The sequence below is a fragment of the Brassica napus genome, chromosome C8, assembly GCF_020379485.1.
Source record: "Brassica napus cultivar Da-Ae chromosome C8, Da-Ae, whole genome shotgun sequence".
Lineage (NCBI taxonomy): Eukaryota > Viridiplantae > Streptophyta > Magnoliopsida > Brassicales > Brassicaceae > Brassica > Brassica napus.
In genome coordinates, this window is record NC_063451.1 from 459,103 (window position 1) to 484,216 (window position 25,114).

Consider the following 25,114-nt stretch of genomic DNA (forward strand, 5'->3'; position numbering starts at 1 on the left):
TTGCTTTCTCTGCGTAATGCTGCCTCTGCTTTTTTAATGTCGAGAGTGGGTAACGGAAATCAAACAAGTTTCTGGCATGACGTGTGGACTCCTTTCGGTCCTCTCATTCGTCACTTTGGTCCCCAAGGGCCACAAGAGCTGGGAATCCCTACGGACGCCAGAATCTGCTCAGTGGTTAATGAGAATGGATGGAAGCTTCCATCAGCCCGTTCTGACGAAGCGGAGGCCTTGCAAATTCACCTTGCCTCTGTTAGTCTCCCATGTGCTTCTGCTCATGATGATGAATTTTTGTGGCGAGTTGATAATGTAGAACTAGATGCTTTTTCCACAAAGCTCACGTGGGAGTCATTGAGACCAAGAGCCCCTATCCAACTTTGGACAAGTAATGTTTGGTATAAGGGAGCTATTCCACGCCACGCCTTTCACTTATGGGTCACCCACTTGAACACGCTCCCTACTAGATCAAGACTCAAGCCGTGGGGTTTACAGATTCAAACAAGTTGCTGCCTTTGTGATCGGTTTGAAGAAAATAGAGATCACATCTTCCTCAGGTGTGAAGTTAGCCAGCATCTATGGGCCATGATCATCAGAAGGCTAGGGTACAGAACTCTCTCCTTTCACTCTTGGAATGCTTTTTCTGATTGGTTGGGATCAAAGGATTCAATCTGTCCAACAACTCTAAGAAGACTTGTTGCTCAAGCAGTTATCTACTCTTTGTGGCATGAGAGGAACAATAGGCTGCATAACAACATCTCCTCCTCTTCAGAAGTCATCTTTAAACTACTTGATCGCAGAATCAGAGACGCCATTCTCGCTCGTAGGAACCGTAAGAAGTTCAAAAACCTTCTTGCTAAATGGTTAACTTTTGCCTAACAGCAAGGTGATCAATTAGCACTATTTTCTCAGGTTATCTCCATGTTTTATCTTTTTTGCCATGGAGCTTGTTCCTGACCTGTCTTAAACTCTTTGTAATATGCAAACTGCCCATTCAAGTAATGCAATTCAAATTCTTAGCAAAAAAAAAAAAAAAACTACTCCTCCCATTGTTTCAAACAAAGTTTGAATTGTTCTAGTGAATATAACTAAGAAAGCTGAACATAAATGGTGCCAGGATGTGAAGTGGCTTTGAGAAGAAAGTCAGTGTGCCCCCAACGAACTGCGTCTTCAGCATTTAATAATTCAAAATTAATGCATGAGATCATCAAACCCAAGTAAAATCAATGAGAGTATTGTGGTAGTGAATGCCATTAGAAATTTAAACTTCATGTTGTCCCATGCATCATCCTCCCATCAAGTCCACCTACAAATTAAACCCATTAACCAAAGTTATAGTGTTTTAAAAAAAGATGAAATTTCTATGGATGTGCTTTGTGCTAAAAAAATTATGTGTTTAACATATTCGTGGTAACTACATATTTTTCTTAACTAAACATTATGGATGCTCAAAAATCTTGACCACAGTGGCACAATGAGTAAGTTTAGTGACTAGTTACTTTCTTAAGATCAGTAAAGACTTTTGGTCGCGTTCAGTACATGGTGATATCAAGGCATGCACAACGATTATAATTTATAAACCACGAGCAGATCTTAGAGGTTCTGGCATTAAATGCATGTGATAAGATATATTAATGTTTTGCAAATCTAGGTCAGAGTGAGTCGTTTTCGGACCGTTGTGCCTTGAGATTGTTTTCGTGACAACGCTTCCATAAATAAATTAATCTTAAACACAAGTGTGTACATGTGGCTTTTAAAAATGATCGACAGCTGATTAATCAATTACTATAAGAGAATCTTATTATGAACTGATCGAATCTCAACGGTAACTAACAATCATTGATTGTAATTCTATATACGTAATGGCAGATTATAATTTTTAAAGGCGTGTTGACGGAATAAGTGGTAACTTGACGTCTATAGCTTAATTTGCATGAATAGGAGGCTGATCTGGGGAATTTGCATCGCCACAAGCAGCCACCGTTGAACACAAATCCATGAGAAGGAAATGACTTGTTTTACTGATGATGATGCTTGGAGAAAGGATAGTCATGCAGGAGGAATATAATGGGTCATGGGTCATTAGAGATACAAATCGTCAATCTTTTAAAATTGGTGCCATCGGTGTAAGCTCTCTGGCATGTTAAATCATTCGTGGAAATACATAATAATGGTGACAAATAATTGAACAAACTGTCAAAAAATATTACAACCACTAAAAACGATTGCCAACTTCTAATATTAGACCATGATTAATGGGAGTTCTTAGGGTGAGGTTCTTAGCGGAATATAAGAACCCGTCTCGTAGCTTCTAAGAGCAGCATTATCGCTGACTCTTAGCCCAACTCTTACCCCCAAACCTAGTTAAAAAAAATAACAAAACACATAAGCTCAAGAATTGCCTCTTGCGGGAGGTGCCGAAGGTCCGCCTCTTATTGACAGGTGTCAAAAAATGAGAGGACGAAGCAATCGGTTACGCGTCTCTCTCGATCATCTCTCTCTCTCTCTCTCTCTCTCTCTCTCTCTCTCTCTCTCTCTCTCTCTCTCTCTCTCTCTCTCTCTCGATCATCTCTCTCTCTCTCTATCTCGATCATCTCTCTCCCTCGAAACTCTCTCGACGAAAGGCGATTTCGTCTCCTTCGGTGTCTCTCATCGGCGATGTCTCCGTCGGTATCTCTCATCGGCGACGTCTCCTTCGGTGGCTCTTGTCGGCGACCTCTCCATCGGTGGTTCTCCTGGAGGCGACAGAGCTCTCTCTCGGTGGCTCTTTCGAAATCGAAAGGTAAGCGGTTGTTTTGTTCTTGACTATGCATGTGTTCGATTAGGTCTGATCTGTTGTTTTTGTATGTAGTTTGTTGGTTCTGTCACTCGATGGGTCTTCTCCTCGAAGATTTCCCTCGGTGGCTTAAATCGAAGCTTTCACCTCAAATCGAAAGGTAAACCGGTTGTTCTGTTGAAGCAAACGCATGTGATTGATTATTGTAGTTTGTTGGTTCTGTTTGTTTCACCTGAAATCAAAAATTTGATGTGTTTGATCTCTGGATATGTTTTGTTTGTTCTTGGATTTTAATTTTGTTTCAATTAATACGGATGGATCAAAGTTGATTTGCTATGTTTCAATCCTTGTTTTGTCTCTATTCTTTGATTTTTTTTCGCTTTTGATTATGTCTTTCTGTTGGATTATGGTCTAAATCATTTTTTGTTTATGTCTTTCGGTTGTCAGATAAAAGGATCAAAGTTCATCGAGCAAAGGTTCATCTAGCTCAGGAGTTCACTGCAAAATAAGGTTAGTGTTACTCTTAACTGGTTCTCCTTAATAGAATTGATTTAGGTTGTGGTTAGAATTGAACCGACTGTATTTAATGTGTTGGTTGGAGTTAGGATATGGTTGTGTGATTAATAGAAGTGATGGATAGCTACAATTGATTTACGCTTAATGTGATGAAACTAGTAGATAAATGTCAACACGTTTTTGTTTGTTGGTTGTCATGAATGCATCCTCTCTTCCTTCTCTGCCATCTATAAACACACTTTCCTCCTTCTCTTTCTAATCATCTCCTTCATCTTTCTTCTCAACTTCTTCTTCTCGGTATGGATCCTAATCAAAGCTAGTCCTCTAGCTTTTTAAACTTACTAAACAGTCAGCTCCCTAACAATGAATATCCAACTCAGTTTCTGAGTTTTTCACCTACTCCAGACGTTGGAGGATCTGCTTCACATGCACAAACTGGTGAGGACCGTAAGCAAAGGTGCAAGTGGTCAACAGCTGAAGACCTGGTCCTCATTAGTGCATGGTTGAACACCTCCAAAGATCCACTCGTTGGAAATGAGCAAAAGGCAGGAACCTTTTGGAAGAGGATTACGGCTTACTATAACGCAAGTCCCAAGGTGGTTGGTTTGGCTCCAAGAGAGCAGACCCACTGTAAGCAAAGGTGGGGGAAGATAAATGAAGGTGTCTGCAAGTTTGTGGGGTCATTTGAAGCTGCAACAAAACAGAGGACCAGTGGCAAGAATGAAGATGACATTTTGAAGGCTGCACATGATATATTCTCCAACGATTACAAGGTGAAGTTCTCATTGGAACATGCGTGGATGGAGCTTAGGAATGATCAGAAATGGTGTGGGACTCAAGGAAGTAGTCAACAAAGCTCAGGTTCGAAAAGAAAGAGGGTGGGGGAAGAACAATCTTTTCAGTCATCAGCCTCTATGCCCAGTGTTAATGGGGAGGATGAAGCAATGGATAGGCCTATTGGTGTTAAAACTGCAAAGGCGAAGGCTAAAAGGCCAGTGGGAGAAGAACTGAAGATTCCGCAAGGGTTTTAAGGATATGATGGAGATGAAGACCAAGAACTTAGCTTTCAAGGATAAGCTTAGCAACAAGAAGCTGCTTGACAGTTCGATTGCAAAAAAAGAGCCATTTACTGAATTAGAAGTGGCGCTTAAGAACAAACTGATAACTGAAATGTTGTCAGTGTAATCTTAGAAGTAGTTGATGTGTTATATAAGTAGTTGATGTGTAATATAAGTAGTTCATGTGTGTTATAAGTAGTATTTCTGATCAATCTTGCTTTGAAATCGTTATTCATGTCTAATATAAGTAGTATTTGTGATGAATGTTATCAGTCTTTGTGATAAATGTTCTAATGCGTTTCTGTTTTTGTTTTTCAGGGGAACAAGTCACACACCACCAGCAATGGAAGCAAAAAAACTGATTGTTTGTGGCCTCTCAGCGAGAGGTATGATACCACCACCTCTCCCACAAGAAGACACGGATGATGATGTGGCGGATGTCACACCAAGTGAAGTGGAAGTAGTGGAGATATCAGATGAAGAAGAAGCTGATATGGTGGAGTTATTAAGCGAAGAATACATGATAAATATGGACTACTTGATTAGGGTGGAGGAATCGGAAGATGACACTGAACCAGAGTTCAGAAGGCTCCTGCAAAGGATGCATGAGGAAGAGAAGAAGCTGAGAGAGGAGAAGTTCAAAGCCATGAAGTCGAGAATCAAGCTAGAAGAAGGACAATCCTCTAAGGTTGATGATAAGAAGAGGAAGAGAAGAAGCTGAGAGAGGAGGTCACGGATTGTGGTGTTGTGTCACGGGTCATGTGTATTTGTCTAGTCTGAAGACATGTATGTTTGTGTGTTTTGTCTTTGTGTTCTAGTGTCACAGATGCTATTAGTCAGGTCACAAGAATGTATGTTTGTATGTCAGGTCACAAGACTTATGTGTTATCGTTTCACGGATTCTATGTCTGGCCACAATATAACTTTTCTTCTATGTTTGTATTATTATTTGTCTTCTATAAATTAAGGCCAAATTTTCATTCTTGAGCACACAACTCTTCATCTCTTCTTCCTCTCTCAACAAACACAAGATAATTTTTATTCTCAGTTTGGATTCGAGATACATTCGATCAAATAAAACATTAGATCAATTAAAACATTCCCCACAATTCTCTCCTCTACTCTCTTGTTCCAGACATATAAAAAAAAAAGTTTTTCCTTTTCATATGGCATCTTCTTCTCAAAATCCTTTTGAAGGATTGGATGATCACAGTTTTGATGATGCAGTTGATCAATATGTTGATCAACAATTTAATCAATATTTTGATCAAGAAATTGATTAAACTTTAGAGAATCTTACCATAAATTATGGTCATCAAGAAAAAGCAAAGAAACAAAAAAAAAACTTATATCGAAAGAAATCGTGAAGAATGGCATATTCGTTTATGGAATGATTATTTCAGTGAAAATCCAACGTATCTCGCAAATATGTTCCGGCGACGATTTAGAATGAACAGGCCGTTGTTCATGCATATTGTTGAACGACTCTTCAATGAAGTTGAATTCTTTCAACAAAAGACGGATGCTCTCAGAAGGCTTAGTCTCTCTCCACTTCAGAAGTGTACAGCGACCATTCGTGTCTTGGCATATGGGACTGCAGCTGATGTTGTTAACGAATACCTTCGACTCGGTGAAACTATTGCACGGTCATGTGTGGAACATTTTGTGGAAAGCATTATATATTTATTCGGCGAGGAGTACCTAAAAAGACCAACACCAGCTGATCTTCAACGTCTCCTTGATATTGGTGAGCATCGTGGATTCCCTGGGATGATACGAAGCATCGATTGTATGCGTTGGGAGTGGAAGAATTGTCCCACCTCTTGGAAAGGTCAATATACATGTGGTTCGGGAAAACCCACAATCGTTTTAGAAGCAGTTGCATCGTATGATCTATGGATATGGCATGCATTTTTTGGACCTCCAGGTAATTTAAATGATATCAATGTTCTTGATTGCTCACCTGTTTTTGATGACATTATAAAAGGTCATGCTCCGAAAGTCACCTTCTCTGTCAATGGAAGAGAGTATCATATGGCTTACTATCTCACCGACGGTATTTATCCAAAATAGGCAACTTTTGTCTAGTCAATTTCAATATCGCAAGGGCCGAAAGCGGTTTTATTTGCTCAACACCAAGAAGCTGTCCGAAAAGATGTCGAGCGTGCTTTTGGAGTCTTGCAAGCTCGCTTTGCCATTGTTAAAAATCCAGCACTTTTTTGGGATAAAGGCAAAATTGGGAAGATAATTAGAGCATGTATCATAATCCATAACATGATTTTAGAAGACGAACGAGATGGATACACTCAATATGATGTTTCAGAGTTCCAACAAGGAGAAGACATCGGAATTTCACATGTCGATCTCACATTCTCTACTGATATCCCTACAAATATCGGCAATATGATGGGTGTTCGAACTAGAATTCGTGATAAATACATGCATGAACAACTCAAAGCTGATTTGGTTGAACATGTATGGCGTAAATTCGGGCGTGGTCAGGACAACAACTAAGCTCGCATGTTTCTTTCAAGTTATTCTCGTTTATTTTACTAATCTTAGTTTTAATGTTCTTTTTAATAATTAATGTTTAAAATGTTTTATTTTAATATTTTATATTTAATAAATTAATTTTATCTTTAAAAATATTTTAGTTTAATATTTTTTTTTCTTAAGAATCCAAAAATAAGAACTCCCATTGGACCTAACAAATTAAGTGTCTCTTAAGTACAATCTCTTAACTATTATTAATTACTAAAAAATCATTAAGAACCCAAATTAACCTCTTAGGGTTAATGGTGCTCTAACTAAAAAAAACTAAGAACCGGTTCTTAAGTAAAACATTTAAGAGCCGGTACTTAGCTTTTTTAATTAAAAGTTAAGAGACGGGTTCTTATATTCCGCTTAAAACTTCACCCCAAGAATCTCCCATTAATCATGCTATAAGTCAGTCACGACTCACTGGTACAAACCTGTCCTTGATATTAAGCCCAGTGGACCAGAAGATGTTAAGACGATGGGCTTCACTCAGATAAAGCCCATTGCATCTTCGGCTACAAAACAAACATCTTCAACGGTCACAACTTCAGTCAAGGAGAAAGGCAAAGCAGCCAAAGGTAGGGAACCCTCGCCTCCCAAGATGCAGCTCAGCAACAGATACGACACTCTGAAGGATAAGGATGACTGAGTTGTCAGAGACACCTGTCAAACCTTTGTATAAATAAACCTAGAGTCACTCTTGTATCTTCAAGTTGGAGAATAATAAACTTCAGAAATATTCAGTAAAGTTCTCTACTTTCCATAGCTCTCTGACTGCGCTTACCTGATACACCTTTTACTTATTCCTTAAAATAGTATAAATTTTTATGGTGGTCCAACCTTTTATTTATAGGAATTTTGGGAAAACGGAACAAGTAAACTAAACTATTGTCACCTTAGTACAAAATCAAATTTTGTCACTTTTGTACTTTCATTACCCTTCTTATAAATAAAAATTCATATCAATATATTTACAATGCAAAAAAATTAAGAAAAATATAAAACATAAAGTAGTCAAGAATGTGCATATATAAAAAATATTTTTGGATTCAAAAAATATTTGGAATAGTAAATTTAAAAATAGGCTAAAGGTGTTAGTATATCAAATCTACCATCTACGACGACTTAGAGTATACAGTCTACCTAAGACACAATGATCTACCCAAGGTAGAATGCACAATACACCAAAACATTTCGACCTACTAAGACAGAATAACAAATCTACATTTTCTTCTATGTTCTGTATATTTGGTAGATTATAAGGCATAATAAAAGTTATCATATCTGCCTCGGCAGAACATACTTTCTTCACATTTTTCCTTTCTCTACGATCTCAGTTTTTCACATCTACCACTTCATCTCTTTTCTAACTTTGGTAGAATGTAAGTTCTACTAGATTTGTAAACAAAATCAGAAAATCTAGCTAAAAACAGTTAAAAAATATTCCTAAAATCTTTTAAATCTTGTTTATTTCCTTTTTTTATTTTTTTGCCATAAATTTACAAACTTCTTCTTCACCAACGTTTTTCTTCACTTTCTTATTTCACTTTCTATTGTCAATGATAATGAAGGTAATGATAAAAAGCTTCAGAAGCTAAAGAGAAGGAATATGCGTTTAACTATCGTATGCCAACAAAGGGAAGAAAAAGTCCAACAAGGCGAATAGTTCTTGACTCCACTGATGAGTTTGATGACAAGGTCCCAACAGATTGCTCACCTCATGACTTTTCAAACTGAGTTTTCTTTTTTCTCCAAATCCATAAATATAAAACTGAGTTTAATTTCCTTTTTTCCAAGTACATAAATGTTGTCTCAACTATAACAAACCGTAAAGTACCCAAACGAAACACGTCTCGACAGCAAGAGCAGAGCAACAAAACATGTTTCCATACTTGTAAACAATAGAAACCAGTCACATAAAAGATAGGTCAATGATGACATCAAGACCTAATGAGAGCAAACAAAATCAGCACAACGGCATGGTCTGCTACAATATTAAGTCGGTTTAATGTCGGCTGTGATGAGAAACAAATAATTGGCTTGGTTCTACTGCTACAAGTCATGAACGTATCTCCAAATGTAGCATTGATTTCGGCTGGACGGTTGTTGCATTGTGTTTCCTTAGATTTTTCCCTGAATTGAAAAAAAAAACAGACACAGTGTGGCGTAAGAACCACATATAAACCATCCGTCACGTTAGCGATACTAGTCTTACAGAAGAAGAATGTTGAAAGAACCTCTTGTTTCTAGAGAAAACTTTCAATTCCACCATCTTCAAAGAGATCTTTGAAGAGTTGTAGGTTGTACCAAAGAGAGAGGTGGAGGTAACGAACGAAGAGACGCCGGCGAGAATACTTGAAAACTCTGCGACGGGTAAACAGTGTTTTTGAAGTCGATAAATAATGAGTAAATGGGACTATGAAAATTAGTTTTTCTTTTAATTGTTTTTAAATTGTATAATTAGAGGGTTAAAATTGGATTTACCTTAATATTATTTCTAAGTGGGCAAGAATCCCTAATACTATCCTAAGGGGACAATGAATAATGTTAGAAATATGAGAGAAGTGTTGCTTTGAAAGTTGTGTATTTCTCATTAGCTCTCACTATCAATATATAGTGGAGGTTCATAAGGGTTTACAACAAGGAGAGTATCTACACATTTATTACATATTGACCACAAAGATATAGTCTTGGTCAAAGCTCATAAATGCTCCGGTTGAATGAGTCTTCATCTTGACTAGTCTCGGGCGGATGTAGACGGACCGGAGACGGGTGTAGACGGACCGGATAGTCTGGTTGGATGTAAACCTCCCTGATGGTTAATGGCAATCCACATATCCATATCATGGATTTATAACACTCCCCCTTGGATGCCATAACCATATCGGGCTTGTAATGTGCTAACGTTGCCTCATTAAAACCTCTCCCGGAAAACCCAAAACCCAATGTGGTAAAAAGGGAAACCAAGGACAGGAAAAAGAGTATAACACACATTACTCCCCCTGATTTGGACATCACTGAAGGTCCTTGAGTCTCCGCATGCCAATCTGCTGCGTGAGCTTCCTGAATGTGCTGGTGGGAAGTGACTTGGTGAAGAGGTCGGCTGAGTTCTCACTTGACCGGATTTGAGTGACGCTGACCTCCTTGGCTTTCTGCAACTCATGTGTGAAGAAGAACTTGGGTAGTACATGTTTGGTTCGGTCACCTTTGATATACCCATCTTTGAGTTGAGCAATGCAGGCTGCATTATCCTCATATATGATGGTCGGACCATTGTCCTCGACCATTCCACTATCTGATCGGATGTGTTGAGTCATAGACCTCAACCATACACACTCACGACTTGCCTCATGCATGGCTAAGATTTCTGAGTGATTAGATGATGTGGCTGCTATAGTTTGTTTCATGGAACGCCATGATATTGCAGTACCACCATGAGTGAACACATATCCGGTTTGGGACCGAGCATGGTGTGGATCAGATAAGTAGCCTGCATCAGCAAAGCCTACTAAACCATCTTTGGTTTCATTGGTATAAAATAGACCCAAATCCTTAGTTCCTTGAAGGTAACGTAGGATATGTTTAATTCCATTCCAGTGCCTTTGGGTCGGACATGAACTAAAACGGGCTAGGAGACTCACGGCAAAACATATATCTGGTCTAGTGTGGCTAGCCAAATACAGTAACGCTCCTATGGCACTGAGGTAAGGCACTTCTGGACCCAGGACATTCTCATTCTCGTCCTTAGGACGGAATGGGTCAGTGTCCACTCCAAGGGACCTCACGACCATTGAGCTGGTCAATGGGTGAGCCTGGTCCATGTTAAATCTCATGAGTACCTTTTCTGTATATGCCTTTTGATGCACAAGGATTCCTCCTTTTATGTACTCAAGTTGTAACCCCAAACAGACTTTAGTTTTACCTAGGTCTTTCATTTCAAACTCTTTCTTGAGATATTCAACTGTTTGGGCGATTTCCCCAGGGGTTCCAATGATGTTCAAATCATCAACATACACTGCTATGATAACAAATCCTTTGTTTGCAAACTTCTTTATAAAGATACATGGACTGATAGGGTCGTTCTTATAGCCAACTTTGGCAAGGTATTCGCTTAAGCGATTATACCACATTCGACCACTTTGCTTAAGTCCATATAAGGATTTGTTCAGCCTTATGCAGTGTTCTTCTCGAGAACCTTTATTAGCTTTGAGCTCAACACCCTCTGGTAATCTCATATATATTTCGTTATCCAGTGGACCATAAAGGTATGCGGTTACAACATCCATTAACCGCATATCCAAATTTTCTTTGATGGCCAGACTTATTAAAAATCGAAATGTAGTTGCATCCACCACAGGGGAGTATGTCTCCTCATAATCGATGCCTGGTATTTGTGAGAATCCTTGTGCAACAAGCCGTGCTTTGTATCTTACAATTTCACCATGTTCATTTCTCTTCCTCACAAATACCCACTTATATCCCACTGGATTAACATTATAAGGTGTCCGGATAATCGATCCAAAGACATTCCTTTTCTTAAAAGATTCTAACTCCACGTTTATGGCTTGTTTCCATTTGAGCCAATCTGATCTTTGAGTGCACTCTAGTATAGACGTGGGTTCATGATCCTCATCTAAGTCCATAACATCAAGGGCTACTTGGTATGCAAATATATCATTGATGTCGACATCATTCCGGTTCCATCTTGTCCCAGACATTAAATAATTAATTGAGATCTCATCATTAGCACCTTCAGTACCATGAGGCTCGGCGTCCCGAGTCTCATTGGTTGGTACCTTAGGCATGGCCATTTCGGCCTTGTCTGGACAATCTATGACCTCGGTTTCTTTTGCACCTTTCTTTAGTTTCCGAGGTCTTTTATCTTTGGAACCAATTGGTCTACCACGATTAAGGCGTGCTTTTGACTCTGTAGCCACTTGATTGTGTCCATCTTGGACATCAATACTTATTGGTGCATTACAAGCTGGTATATAGGACTTAGTCACTCTTTTCGGGTCAGCGAAGGAATCAGGCAATTGATTAGCTAGCTTTTGCATATGAATTATTTTCTGGACCTCTAAATCACATGATTGAGTCCGAGGATCTTGCCATGATAAGGATGTTTGATTCCATACAATTTCTTTGCCCAGCTTGTTATTTTCTCCCCCTAATGTTGGGTACTCTGATTCATCAAAATGACAATCAGCATATCTGGCCTTAAATAAATCTCCAGTAATAGGCTCAAGATATTTAATAATGGTTGGAGAATCAAAACCAACATATATTCCCATCCTCCTTTGAGGTCCCATTTTTGTTCTCTGTGGTGGTGCAATAGGGACGTACACAGAACATCCAAATGTTTTGATATGGGATACGTCTGGCTCATGACCCGAGAGTAATTGGGATGGAGAATATTTATGTTCACTGGATGGCCTTATGTGTATTAATTCAGCAGCATGTAATACCGCATGTCCCCAAGCTGATACTGGTAGCTTCGACCTCATGAGTAATGGTCGAGCAATCAACTGGATTCTTTTAATGAAGGATTCGGCCAATCCGTTCTGTGTATGTACATGTGCCACGGAGTGTTCCACACTTATCCCCATGGACATACAGTAATCATTAAAAGTTTGGGAACTGAATTCACTTGCATTGTCAAGACGTATAGTCTTTAGTGGAAAATCTGGAAAATGGGCTCGCAGTCTTATGATCTGTGCCAATAGTCTTGCCAATGCTAAGTTTCTAGATGATAATAGACAAACATGCGACCATCTGGTCGATGCGTCAATGAGGACCATAAAATATCGAAATGTCCCACAAGGTGGGTGTATTGGTCCACATATATCACCATGTATTCTTTCCAGAAAGTTTAATGTTTCCTTACTCACCTTTCCAGGTGATGGCCTTATTATTAATTTTCCTTGTCAGCATGGAATACATGTAATGCTCATAGGGATAGTTATCCTATCTTTCAAGGAATGGCCAGTTGAGCTCGAGATTATTTTGCGCATCATGGATCTGCCAGGATGGCCAAGCCTTTCATGCCATTGTTTAAAGGCTTCTCTGAACTCATTAGGAATTGAAGTGTTAGCCTCACTCGATTTTATATTGGCACAATAGAGGCCTATTGATATAGCTGGGATAGTCTCTAGGACTTTCTTATGGCCTTGGGCATTTTCATAAATCAAGAGGATTTCTTTCTTTCTCTCGCCCCTAGTTTCAACATGTAGATCATTCATGCGAATGTCTTTGAAACTTAACAGATTTCTCTTTGATTTAGGAGAATATAATGCATTAGACATTTCTAAATGCGTGCCTTTAGGCATCACTAAGTGAGCCGGGCCATGGCCTTCAATAAGGCTGGCCGTGCCTGCTATAGTATTGATATTGGCACTCTTTAAAATGAGGTTAACAAAATATCTTTTGTCTTTTAATATAGTGTGACTTGATCCACTATCCACTACTAGCTGGTTCTTGTCTTCTTTCATTTCTGAAAAATAGACAAGAGTCAACACCTTAGATATTACTTAAGGTTTAGAGTATGTTTTTAATGGCTTTGTTTTATGTTCTTAATAATTTCGACTTTGTATAAGGCATATATATAAAGTGAAAACTTTATTTCATAAATAGAATTGCCAAAGTCATAGAACATAAAGCCAAATCAAGAATTCAAAATGCAAAGACAAAAGCAATATGATATCGAAATCTTCATATTCAGCCACTTGTAAGGAGGTCTGAAGTCTCAAAATCCTCATGATCATCTTTGTCATGGGCTTGATCATCCTCATGGTCCAGATCATTCTCATGGTCATAATGGACCAAATTTGCCACCGAGTTCTTGCCCTTTATGCTCTCCTGGTAGAGCTTAACAAGGTGTTGGGGAGTTTTGCATTTATTAGCCCAATGATTGGTCATCCCACAACGATGGCAAGCAGATTTGGTCGAGCTCGAGCCATGGGTTTTGAAGTCGGACTTATACCCACGGTTAGCTTGATGACCTCGGCTATAGCCTCGGCCTCGGCTGCGACCAAGATGGTCTCGTGGTTGAAATCCACGGCCATGTGGTTGAAACCCACGGTTACGACCTTGCCATCTACCACGGCCTCTCATGCGACCATGGTATGACTCTCTTGGAGTCTCATCCTTTGGCTCTACGGCCGCATGTGCCTCAGGCAATGCTTTAGCACCAGGAGGCCTTAGCTCACTGTTCATCATGAGCAACTCATTGTGTTGCTCAGCTAGCAACAAACAAGAGATTAAGGCAGCATAAGTGGAGAAACCCTTCTCTCGGTACTGTTGCTGAAGCACAACATTGCTGGTGTGGAATGTGGAGAATGTTTTCTCCAACATATCAGCATCAGTAATAGTCTCACCACAAAGTTTCAACTTTGAGACTATTTTGAACAAAGCCGAGTTATACTCTTCCACAGACTTATAGTCTTGGATTCTCAGGTTTCTCCAATCATAAAGGGCTTTTGGCAATATCACAGTTTTCTGATGATTAAATCTGGTTTTCAACTCTGTCCAAAGTTCCAGAGGATTCTCAATTGTGAGATACTGGTCCTTGAGACCTTCAGCAAGGTGATGGCGAATGACAACAAGTGCCTTGTAATTATCCTTGTCTGATGGCTCAGTGCCTTCAGTGATAGTATCACCAAGGTTTCTGGACCTTAAGAGGATTTTGGTATCAAGCTCCCATTGGAGGTAATTATCTCCGGAGAGATTGAGGGAAGCATATTCAAGGTTGTTGATTTTCGACATCTTTTTCACCACAAGAATCTGAGAGGACCACCGTGAGAGAGAGGCTGAGAGTTGGCCGGAATTTGAGAGAGAGAGGAGTTTTCCGGTGGAGAGAGAGAGGTGGCCTGGTGGAGAGGAGGCTGAGCGCCGGTGGAGCTAAGGCTGAGCACCGGAGGAGCTGGCCGTAAAGGGGAACGCCGGCGGAGAGAGCTTTCTCAGGTGGAGAGCACAATCGTGCTGATAACGTGTTAGAAATATGAGAGAAGTATTGCTTTGAAAGTTGTGTATTTCTCATTAGCTCTCACTATCAATATATAGTGGAGGTTCATAAGGGTTTACAACAAGGAGAGTATCTACACATTTATTACATATTGACCACAAAGATATAGTCTTGGTCAAAGCTCATAAATGCTCCAGTTGAATGAGTCTTCATCTTGACTAGTCTCGGGCGGATGTAGACGGACCGGAGACGGGTGTAGACGGACCGGATAGTCTGGTCGGATGTAAACCTCCCTGATGGTTAATGGCAATCCACATATCCGATTTATAACAAATAAGTTTTTTTGTTCTTTATTAACAAATTTCCCTTTATTTATTTGGAAAAACGATAACCATGTTGAAGTTGAAATGTTGACCCAATGACTCGAGATGTATATATGATTAGTAACGTTGTTTACCTGTTGAATTTATGATGCACATTGCACCATATAGCCCCATATCAATCAAATTATATATAAGTAATCTATATATGTATGTCTATGTAGAAAAAAAAGTTTTAAATGGTAACGGCTTCTACAAAGTGTCCCGAACGGCTAAGTAGTAATAAATCACTCGATCAAATCAATCATCGAAATTCACATTCATACCTTGTACGTATTATATACGTTACAGATTATTATTAAGACTCAACATTGCGAACGAACATATGGTCTGCATTAACAGCTAAGCAAGTTTGAATCCACAGACAAGAGTTTCTGATGATTATTATTCTATTATCCAGAAACAACCTCGCGTTTTTAAGGCTCCCAAACGAGTTGACTTCGCATTCAGTATTCAGTATTAAATTGATACAAACTAAGAACAATAACAAAATTTTATTGTAATGTTAATAATGGACCTACCTCATCCTTATTCATCATCAACACTGTCTATATAAACCGCTAAATCTAATGTTTTATTCACATTTAACAAACACCAAAAAGTTCCCAGTAACAATGAAATCTCCATTCATCTTTCTCATTACACTATCATTCTTTCTTCAATCACTCCTTGTTGCTTCTCACAACCTAGCAAACTCTTCAACAATCTGCAAAACGACTCCGGATCCAAAATACTGCAGATCTGTTTTCCCACACAGCCAAGGCAATGTTCAACAATACGGCCGTTTCTCAATCCGCAAATCGCTATCGCAGTCGCGAAAGTTCATTCGTACGGTTGATAAATATTTAAAACGCAACGCTCATTTATCTCAACCCGCCGTTATCAGAGCTCTCCAAGACTGCCGTTTCCTCGCCGGTCTAACCATGGATTACCTCTTAACGTCGTTTCAAACAGTTAACGTCACGTCAGCGAAATCATCCTCCTCCAAAACGTTATCGTTTCCAAAGGCTGAAGATATCCAAACGCTTCTTTCCGCAGCGTTAACGAACGAGCAGACGTGTCTGGAGGGACTCACAACCGCCGCTTCATCTTCCGCCACGTGGACGGTAAGAAACGGCGTTGCATTGCCTCTAGTCAACGACACGAAGCTCTTTAGTGTCTCACTCGCTCTCTTCACCAAAGGATGGGTCCCAAAGAAGAAGAAACGAGCCGGGTTTGCTTGGGCTCACCCGAGATCCGGATCATCCACCCACACTAAACCATTCCGTCTGTTCCGTAACGGAGCTCTGCCGTTGAAAATGACGGAACGAACGAAAGCCGTATACGAATCTCCAAGCAGGCGAAAACTCTCCGACGGCGATGGAGACGACGGAAGCATGGTGTTGATAAGCGATATCGTCACCGTGAGTCAAGACGGAACCGGAAACTTTACCAATATCACGGCGGCGGTCGCGGCGGCTCCGAATAACACCGACGGAAGCGGCGGGTTCTTCTTGATTTACGTGACAGCGGGGATCTACGAAGAATACGTTTCAATAGCAAAGAACAAAAAGTACATGATGATGATCGGCGACGGAATTAATCAGACGGTGGTCACAGGGAATAGAAGCGTCGTCGACGGTTGGACAACTTTTAATTCCGCCACCTTTGGTACGTCACATGACTCACATCACATGTTATCATAATGTCTCAAGATTTTCGAAGTGTTTTTCTTTAATATTTTAATATCTCGAGTACGTCAATAGCTCCCTTTAATTATTGCACTTACAACTATTTGTCAAAAAGTTAGATTGAAAGTGGTGAAATAGAAGACAAGATGCATTACACTGAGATTAACCGAGGTTTGTAGAGTGAGGTTCTTAAACCACCGTAATCACGGTTTTCAAAAGAGGTTTCTGCATGATTTTAGTGTGTGGACCTCATTTGTTTTTTAAAAAAGGTCCCCAAAGTCGCGAGTGAAGGATCGGTCTTGGACCAGTTTTTGTACTGTTCGCGGACCCCACCGACACGTGGCGGCCCGCAATTAATTCAATTTTTTTTTAAGGACAAAAAAAAAATTGAAAAAAAAAAATTTAAGGACTCCATATCGGTATCATGCGATAATCATGCTCTTAGCGGAACTTAAGAAACTGTTTCTTAACTTTTAACTAAAAAATCTAAGAACCGGTTCTTAAAGTCTTTATTTAAGAACCGGTTCTTAGTTTTTTTAGTTAGAAGTTAAAAAACTTACGTTAAAAACTTCATCCTAAGAACCCCGATTAATCATGATCTTATAATACTAACAACCATTTCATTTTATTTATAGTATTATATGGAGTAGTGGCGAGATGCATGCATGCATTTTATTCAATTAATGATAAATTGATAATCTTGCACATGATTTTTCAGCTGTGACAGCACCAAACTTCGTTGCGGTTAACATAACTTTCCGGAACACGGCCGGACCGGAGAAGCACCAGGCGGTTGCGTTACGGAGCGGTGCAGATTTCTCAATCTTCTATAGTTGTAGTTTCGAGGCTTATCAAGATACGCTCTACGCACATTCTCTAAGACAGTTTTATAGAGAATGCGATGTCTACGGAACGGTAGATTTTATATTCGGAAACGCGGCTGTAGTGTTTCAGAATTGCAATTTATATCCGAGAAAACCGATGCCGAACCAGTTCAACGCAATCACGGCACAAGGCCGGTCTGATCCGAACCAAAACACCGGTACGTCGATCCATAACTGTACGATTAAACCCGCGAATGATCTTGTTTCTAGTAACTACACCGTTAGAACGTATTTGGGTCGACCGTGGAAGGAGTATTCACGGACGGTTATCATGCAATCGTACATTGATGGTTTTGTTGAACCGGTTGGTTGGAGAGAATGGAACGGCGATTTTGCATTGAGTACGTTATACTACGCGGAGTATAACAATACCGGACCTGGTTCAAACACTACAACTCGTGTTACATGGCCCGGTTATCACGTGGCTAATTCTACTGATGCAGCTAATTTCACAGTCACTGGTTTGTTTCTTGAAGATGATTGGATTTGGAAGACGGGAGTGCCTTACACCAGCGGTTTGATTTCATAATAATTTTTTTGTTGTTACTCTTGATTATTTCTTTTTATTAATTTAATTTGAAGAAAGTGTATTCTTTTTGCATTGAGTACGTTATACTACGCGGAGTATAACAAACCGAAAACCAAGCTCAACGCGAAAGAAATGTAGAGCTTTTTATAACGAAGCTGTAAACAATTTATGCCGAAGACTGACACCAACATATAAAGAAATTCAAGAACACAGAGCATGATTATTAGAGGTTTTTAGGGTGGAGTTCTTAACGGAATATAAGAACTCGTCTCTTAACTTTTAGCTAAATAAAGCTAAGAATCGGTTCTTAAATAAGAATTTAAGAACAGGTTTTTACCTTTTTTAGCTAAATATTTAAGAACCGGTTCTTAGCTTTATTTAGCTAAAAATTAAAAGACGGATTCTTAAATTCCGCTAAGAACTCCACCCCAAGAACCTCCAATAATCATGCTCTTAGAGAAACGCTAAAAGATTATCCGACATTAGTAGAAATAGTGACCACTTTCGTCCTCTCACTCTTCTTAAAAACCCCATGGCCCTCTCTAACTGGCTATGAATAAATTTTCATCTATTAACTGAATAAATTCTAGTATTCTTTTTTAATCGGGAACACAAATTGTAGTATTCATACTACGCTAACTTTGAGTGGTTTGTGATACTAAAGATTGACTAGTCAATTCCTGGAGAATATTAGATTTTTCGATTTATAAAAACTTGATAACAATATTGTAGTAAGTTTAGAACAAAAATGAGGAGAAGAGATACATAATTTGCATCAGCATGGAACTAAAACCGGATTCTTATCCTTGTACATGAGATATCTTGTGCATAGCTTCTGTAGTGTAGCAACCGAAGGCTGCATCGAGTTTAGCTTTCTGTCTCGGTACATGGAGCTAGTCAAAACCAGAAACAAGACATAAGTGAATCAGGTTAGATTACTAGGGAAAGCTAGCTAATAAACTAACCTAATGTCATCTCCATGTTTCTCGACTAAACGTCTAATATGAGTAAGTTGCATAGTAGTAAGGGGCTGTAAAGGAGCACTCTTTCCATCTTTTCTTTGCTTCCCCAATGTTGTCTTAAGATCTACACCTCTCTCCACAAAAGCATTTGGTACAATTAGTAACCAACCAAAAAAAAAAGGAAACTTGCATCAACAGGTAGAGAAGCAGCTAATGAAGCAGAGTCTTGGTTAATTGCAATTTAAGATTAGCTTGTGCAGTTGCCATCAATGTCATTTTGACAAAAAGATGCAAAACACTCCATAGATGATAATCTAAGAAGTATAATTGAGAGCTAAGATTTTTCATTGGCAACTCGAAAACAAGACTTGGTCCAGCAGCTTGAATATGAAGAAAACGTACCGTCTTCCTCGAGTTCGCTGCCGGAATCGATGGGCTCGAACTCCTTGGCAATAGGATCATCGGTGGGAGGCTCAGGAGGTGGAGGAACATTGAGGGAGTCATCCTGGATCATATGGTCCGTGCGAGACCGGATACCGGGCAGGTTAGGGTTAGAGAGGACGCCGAAGGATTTGTAGTTCTGGATGACGCTAGCCTGGTCGTCCCATTCGGGGACATCGTCGGCCATAAGAGCGCGGAGCTTGGGAGGGGAGTTGAAAGCTGGCTTAAAGATATTAGGATTTTTCTTGGGAAGAGCAACGCGAACTTTAGCGCGGGAGTTCTTATATTTTCTCCTCGACCTCGCCAACTCGGATGTGATAGTAGATGTTTGACCCAACAAAAACGGTGTTTATGCTGGTGATGTTTGTTGAATCATACAATAAAATAATCTAAGGATAATGATTAGATTCTTTGAGGTTTAGGAGAAATCTTGAAAGAATCAAATGAGAAATGAACATCAAAAAGAGTTTATATATCAAAGATTGTATTACAAGGATGGTTTCTAGTGTAAAGTAAATCTAAATCCATAAACTCTTTGTAAGAAGTGTTCAATGTCTAAAATAAAAGAAGAGAAGATTCTTTCTAACAAGGAGGTAGCTCCTTATTTATAGAAGAAAGATGTCTAGGGTTTCATAATGAAGTGGGCTTAATTCAATGTCTAATGGGCCTTGATGAGGATGTAAATCCACCCCCAACAGTAAGCCCCCCCCCCCTCCCTAAGTTCGTTGAGAGAGACGAAATCGATCTCTGCGAATTTTACGAATGGGGTTTATGAGACATTGAACTAGGCACATACCCATGTCACAAATGATTGTCATGAACAGGCCGTCATGGTTAGGTTGCCATAAATGAAGTGTCATAGACGGACCGTCTCGGGCGAGCTGTCAACGACATACTTCTGATTCCGATCAGACTTCTTACTCCGGGATGGTTGCGCAAACAATCTGTGAAGACAGTGTTCTGAACCACCGGAGCAAGTTGCCATGGATGAAGCGTCAATCGACTAACTGCCTAGAACAAGTCGCCATAGACATCATCATGAACGTACCACCATGGACGAACCGTCTCAATCGAATCACCACGGTGGACATGTCTTCTCGGTATTGTTGCGATCCATGTGTAGATGGAATGGTGGAGTTAACCGGTGGAGTCGTCTTGCTGATCCGCGTGTTGCCATGACTGCTGCAGTCGGCATGTAAGATGTTTGCGAGATTAAAACTAGACTGTCACTGGTGCGCTAACATGTCTCTTTCCTGATGGAAGACACCAGGTCGTTTGCTTCACTCGTGGGCTCAACATCATCAGCGAACACAAGCGTCTTCTAACGCTCCTCTTCCGAAACAACATCAGTCACAGCCTCTTGGCCGTGTTATTGTTGTTGCAGGACGATCCAATGCCTTAGGTGTACTGGTGATGAGCCTAGGACGAACTCAAACGCACTTGTGGAGTTGAGTAGGATCGTAGAGAAGCAGACTGGTATCTTTTCCGCCTCAAAGTCCCCAACGTGATCGTTATGATGTCGTCATTGACGTGACGTTGACTTCGATCAGCAAACGATACAACTCTGTTTTTGGTTGGGCTTCTGTCACCATTGGGCTTCTGCACTTTTTTAAAAAAAAATCTTTGTTGGCCCAAACAGACATATTTGATCGCCGCTTGACAATGAGATGCGGAGATCAAATTTTAATGCTGAGATGTCGTCTTTGAAACTATACGCCGGAATCAAATCGTCCGCGTCGGATCTCGCGAGGGACGAGAAACAGGAGCGGAGCCGGTAGGAGAAGGAGGAGCTTGGTGATGTCGCAAGTCTTGATGATGACATTGTAAGGGTAGACAAAGAAGCTGGACTCAGAGAGACGTAAGAGTCCGAGTGATCGTTGGAGAGAGAAGAAGCGATCTCGCAAGTAGCAGGAGTGAGAATCTCGTCTAGTTGGGACTTTTGATAGAGCTTGAAGCCGGTGGAGAGGTTTTGAGCCGAGAAGATTATGACGGCTTGATAAAGCTTCAAGCTTTCTCTTTTGCTCCAGCAAGAGCTTCCGATGAGGCCATAAATGTACCGAGGAGGAGGAGAACATATGAAGCCGAGATCAAGTCACGGGTTGAGTTTGGCGAGTGATTAAACTCGAGACGTGGCGGTGGAGACTGAAGCTGGTGGGGAAACATGGCCCAACAAACTCGTACCAAGGTCAAGATCGTGAGCTTCACCGAGATCTATTCTCGAGCTTTGTTACAATCTTTGCCGAGCAACTACAGAGGCGGAACCGTGATGCTGCAATCCCAAAGAGAATCTTGTTCCTGTCGAACTTGTTGTAGTGGTTTCATAACAGAGGAACAGAGTCGGTCACTGCTCTTTGCCAAGACCTTGTGTGCTTCACAGTGTCTCTTCTTTTTGTCTGTGGCCCAATACTCTTTAATCGGAACAGACGAGAGAGGAGGTGGTGGCCTTCGTTGCTAACTGGGCTGAGATCTCGGTTCTCCGTTGCAGCTTTAAAGATGATTCGCCGGCAAAAACTCCAAATTGCAAAGCTTTTCAAGATAAAGCTGAGAACTTTCGAGTTCACAACTGCCATTGAGGTAGTGAACGATCTCTCTCTTCTCTCCTTCCGTCACAGGCTAGCTCATTGTTGGCGGCGATGGAATGGAAGCCAACTAACATGAGAAAAGAGCATCGACGGCGTCTGTCTACGAGTCTCATCCCTTTCTCCAGGAGTCGTCGGTCAAAAATCATCCTAAGGTTAGAAATAATAATTTTTTTTTTAATTATCCCCATTCCTTTGATAGATTAAGCGTATGTCTATGATTATGCCATAATCATGAATCGAATTTTAATAATGAGATGAGATTGTGAAACTTATCTTTTTCAAAGATGATTTCAATACTCGGATCAAACTGCCGACCAAGTGCTTGATGAGAGTCCCATCCCCAACAAAAACAAAGCTTTCATGAGAAAGCTTCACCCTTTTATCTTGAGATGGTTAAGTTACATCTAGGATTTTCTCAAGTTTGATATGCTTTGAAGATAATTCTCCTTAGCTCCTCCTTCTAGTGTCAACTGTTTGACCTAACAAAAACGGTGTTTATGCTGGTGATGTTTGTTGAATCATACAATAAAAGAATCTAAGGATAATGATTAGATTCTTTGAGGTTTAAGAGAAATCTTGAAAAAAATCAAATGAGAAATGAACATCAAAAAGAGTTTATATATCAAAGATTGTATTACAAGGATGGTTTCTAGTGTAAAGTAAATCTAAATACATAAACTCTTTGTAAGAAGTGTTCAATGTCTAAAATAAAAGAAGAGAAGATTCTTTCTAATAAGGAGGTAGCTCCTTATTTATAGAAAAAAGATGTCTAGGGTTTCATAATGAAGTGGACATAATTCAATATCTAATGGGCCTTAAGGAGGATTTACATCCTTCCCCCAACAGTAGAGAAGGAAGCAGGAGATGAAGTTCGCGGCGGAGAAGGGGTTTAAGTTTAACCCACAAGGGTTTTGTTAAATGTCCCTCTCACCAAACGAATTTCGATATTAGTTTCAATTACAGACCATTAGCAAAATCAAAAGCCTTATTTGATCCCACATATGCAAGCAAATTCAACACTCCCTCTCCCTCTCTATAAACAAATTATCCGGCCATACATAAACCTGTTTTATATTTTGATTCATCCTCTGAAAGCGCAAATTTAATTGTTGGCTAAAAAATACTAGTTGATCTTAACTACTATTTTTAAATTATCATCTACATATTTCGTTTATAAAAATAAGTATATGTGTGTCTTTGGTTTTATTCAGTGTTTCTGATACGGATCATCAGTTAAAACGGTAAACCCATTGATAGGTATATAATTTGGTTCGAGTTTAATGAAATTTTTTAGGGCTTTTTGCAAAAGTGACTCAAAACTTGGAGTCAAACAGAAAACTAACCTTTTTTTTTTAGATTTTAACCCCACACCTGCATTTTATCTAAGAAAATGCCATTAACATTTTTTTTTTTCTTTTCGAAAATGGCTTCTTTACTGTCTCAACCTCATTTTCTTCAAGTATTTACAATATTGCCACTGCAATGAATAGTGGCAACAACCTTGTACGAACTGTTTGGAGCTTTTAATGTCCTTTAATGCACGTAAATCTCTTTACACTCTCTCTGTTTCAATTGTTATGAACTAAAAACAACATTTCTTTCACTTTCTCTCTATATTCATCCAAAAAACTCAAGTTTTTGATTCAAAATATGGTCTATGGTTGACAGAGCCATATTTCTTTCGTTTTGACTTACGGTTGCTTTCGTTTGAGGTTCTGGGTGGTTGGAGAAGACCCTGTGTGCAAACGAAGTCATCTCACCTAGTTTAAGGTACGAATTTGAATTTTTTTTCAAGATCTGTTCGCGTAGAAGACTTACTAGTAAGTCATCTGTATGTAGAAGACTTACTGATGAGTCTTCTGGTCAAACGGACGACTTAAATTAAGTCGTCCAGCTTTGTTTGTTAAAAAAAACACTCCAGACGACTTATATATAAGTCGTCTACGAGAAACGGGCTAGTTTTGCATTTGACCGAATCGTGTCAGATCTTTGACTATTTCTGGACGACTTATAATTCAGTCGTCTCTGGGAAAGTTAAAATTTCAATATTTTATGAAAACTTGACGACTTACGTGTAAGTCGTCCTAGGTTAGTTTTGTAATTGAAAAATAAAACTTCATAATTTAACTTTAACCAGACGACTTAATATAAAGTCGTCCCTCCAGAAGACTTAATTTAAAGTCGTCCGGGGAAAGCAAAGTCGTCCAGAATTTTTCCCAATTTTCTGGTCAAACCTTGCTTATCCCGGACGACCTTAAATTAAGTCGTTTAGCTGGACGACTTTCATCTAAGTCGTCTGGAGAAAGTTAAATTTCAAGTTTTATTTTTCAATTACAAAACTAACCTAGGACGACTTACACGTAAGTCGTCAAGTTTTCATAAAATATTGAAATTTTAACTTTCCCAGAGACGACTGAATTATAAGTCGTCCAGAAATAGTCAAAGATCTGACACGATTCGGTCAAATGCAAAACTAGCCCGTTTCTCGTAGACGACTTATATATAAGTCGTCTGAAGTTTTTTTTTTAACAAACAAAGCCGGACGACTTAGAATTAAGTCGTCCCTTTTAATTTTCAATTGCAAAAGTGACCTCTTTAGACGACTTACCTTTAAGTCTTCTGGACGACTTAATGCTAAGTCGTCTGCGGCAATGTTTATTGAACTTCTTCATTTTCTCTATGTTTACTAATGTGTTTTATTTTGAATATTTGCAGATGATTTTTCAGTTACATGCAGTGTATGGAGAATGGTTGTTGAGAGATTTCCGTTGGGATTTTGTGGTTGATGATCTCAAAGGAGCAAGATTGTTTTTATTGAATGAAG

General features: G+C 39.5%; 3 protein-coding genes and 1 long non-coding RNA gene across 4 annotated transcripts; 2 read left to right on the plus strand and 2 right to left on the minus strand.

Moving 5' to 3' along the window:
- Positions 1-2,652: 2,652 nt before the first annotated feature.
- LOC106398401 (glutathione S-transferase T3-like) lies at positions 2,653-4,317 on the plus strand. The gene is made up of 3 exons (XM_013838964.1): positions 2,653-2,776; positions 2,846-2,930; positions 3,636-4,317. Exons 1-3 carry the CDS (start codon positions 2,653-2,655, stop codon positions 4,315-4,317), a joined length of 891 nt encoding a protein of 296 aa, XP_013694418.1.
- A 1,814-nt stretch (positions 4,318-6,131) lies between these two features.
- LOC125591752 lies at positions 6,132-9,715 on the minus strand. The gene is made up of 3 exons (XR_007327863.1): positions 9,367-9,715; positions 9,120-9,246; positions 6,132-9,015 (listed from the first exon to the last, which is right to left on the minus strand). It is a non-coding gene; the product is annotated as an uncharacterized LOC125591752 (long non-coding RNA).
- A 4,980-nt stretch (positions 9,716-14,695) lies between these two features.
- LOC106400038 (probable pectinesterase/pectinesterase inhibitor 7) lies at positions 14,696-18,423 on the plus strand. The gene is made up of 2 exons (XM_013840454.3): positions 14,696-16,872; positions 17,611-18,423. The coding sequence occupies exons 1-2, from the start codon at positions 15,792-15,794 to the stop codon at positions 18,303-18,305; spliced, it is 1,776 nt and encodes a 591-aa protein (XP_013695908.2). The 5' UTR covers positions 14,696-15,791; the 3' UTR covers positions 18,306-18,423.
- Positions 18,424-18,671: 248 nt separating this feature from the next.
- LOC106398403 (nucleolar protein 16-like) lies at positions 18,672-20,057 on the minus strand (the record flags this gene model as incomplete). Its single annotated transcript, XM_013838966.2, has 3 exons — positions 18,672-19,198; positions 19,271-19,391; positions 19,670-20,057. Coding segments are annotated over 3 exons (627 nt in total), but the record flags the coding sequence as incomplete, so codon positions are not given.
- Between the last annotated feature and the right edge of the window lie 5,057 nt (positions 20,058-25,114).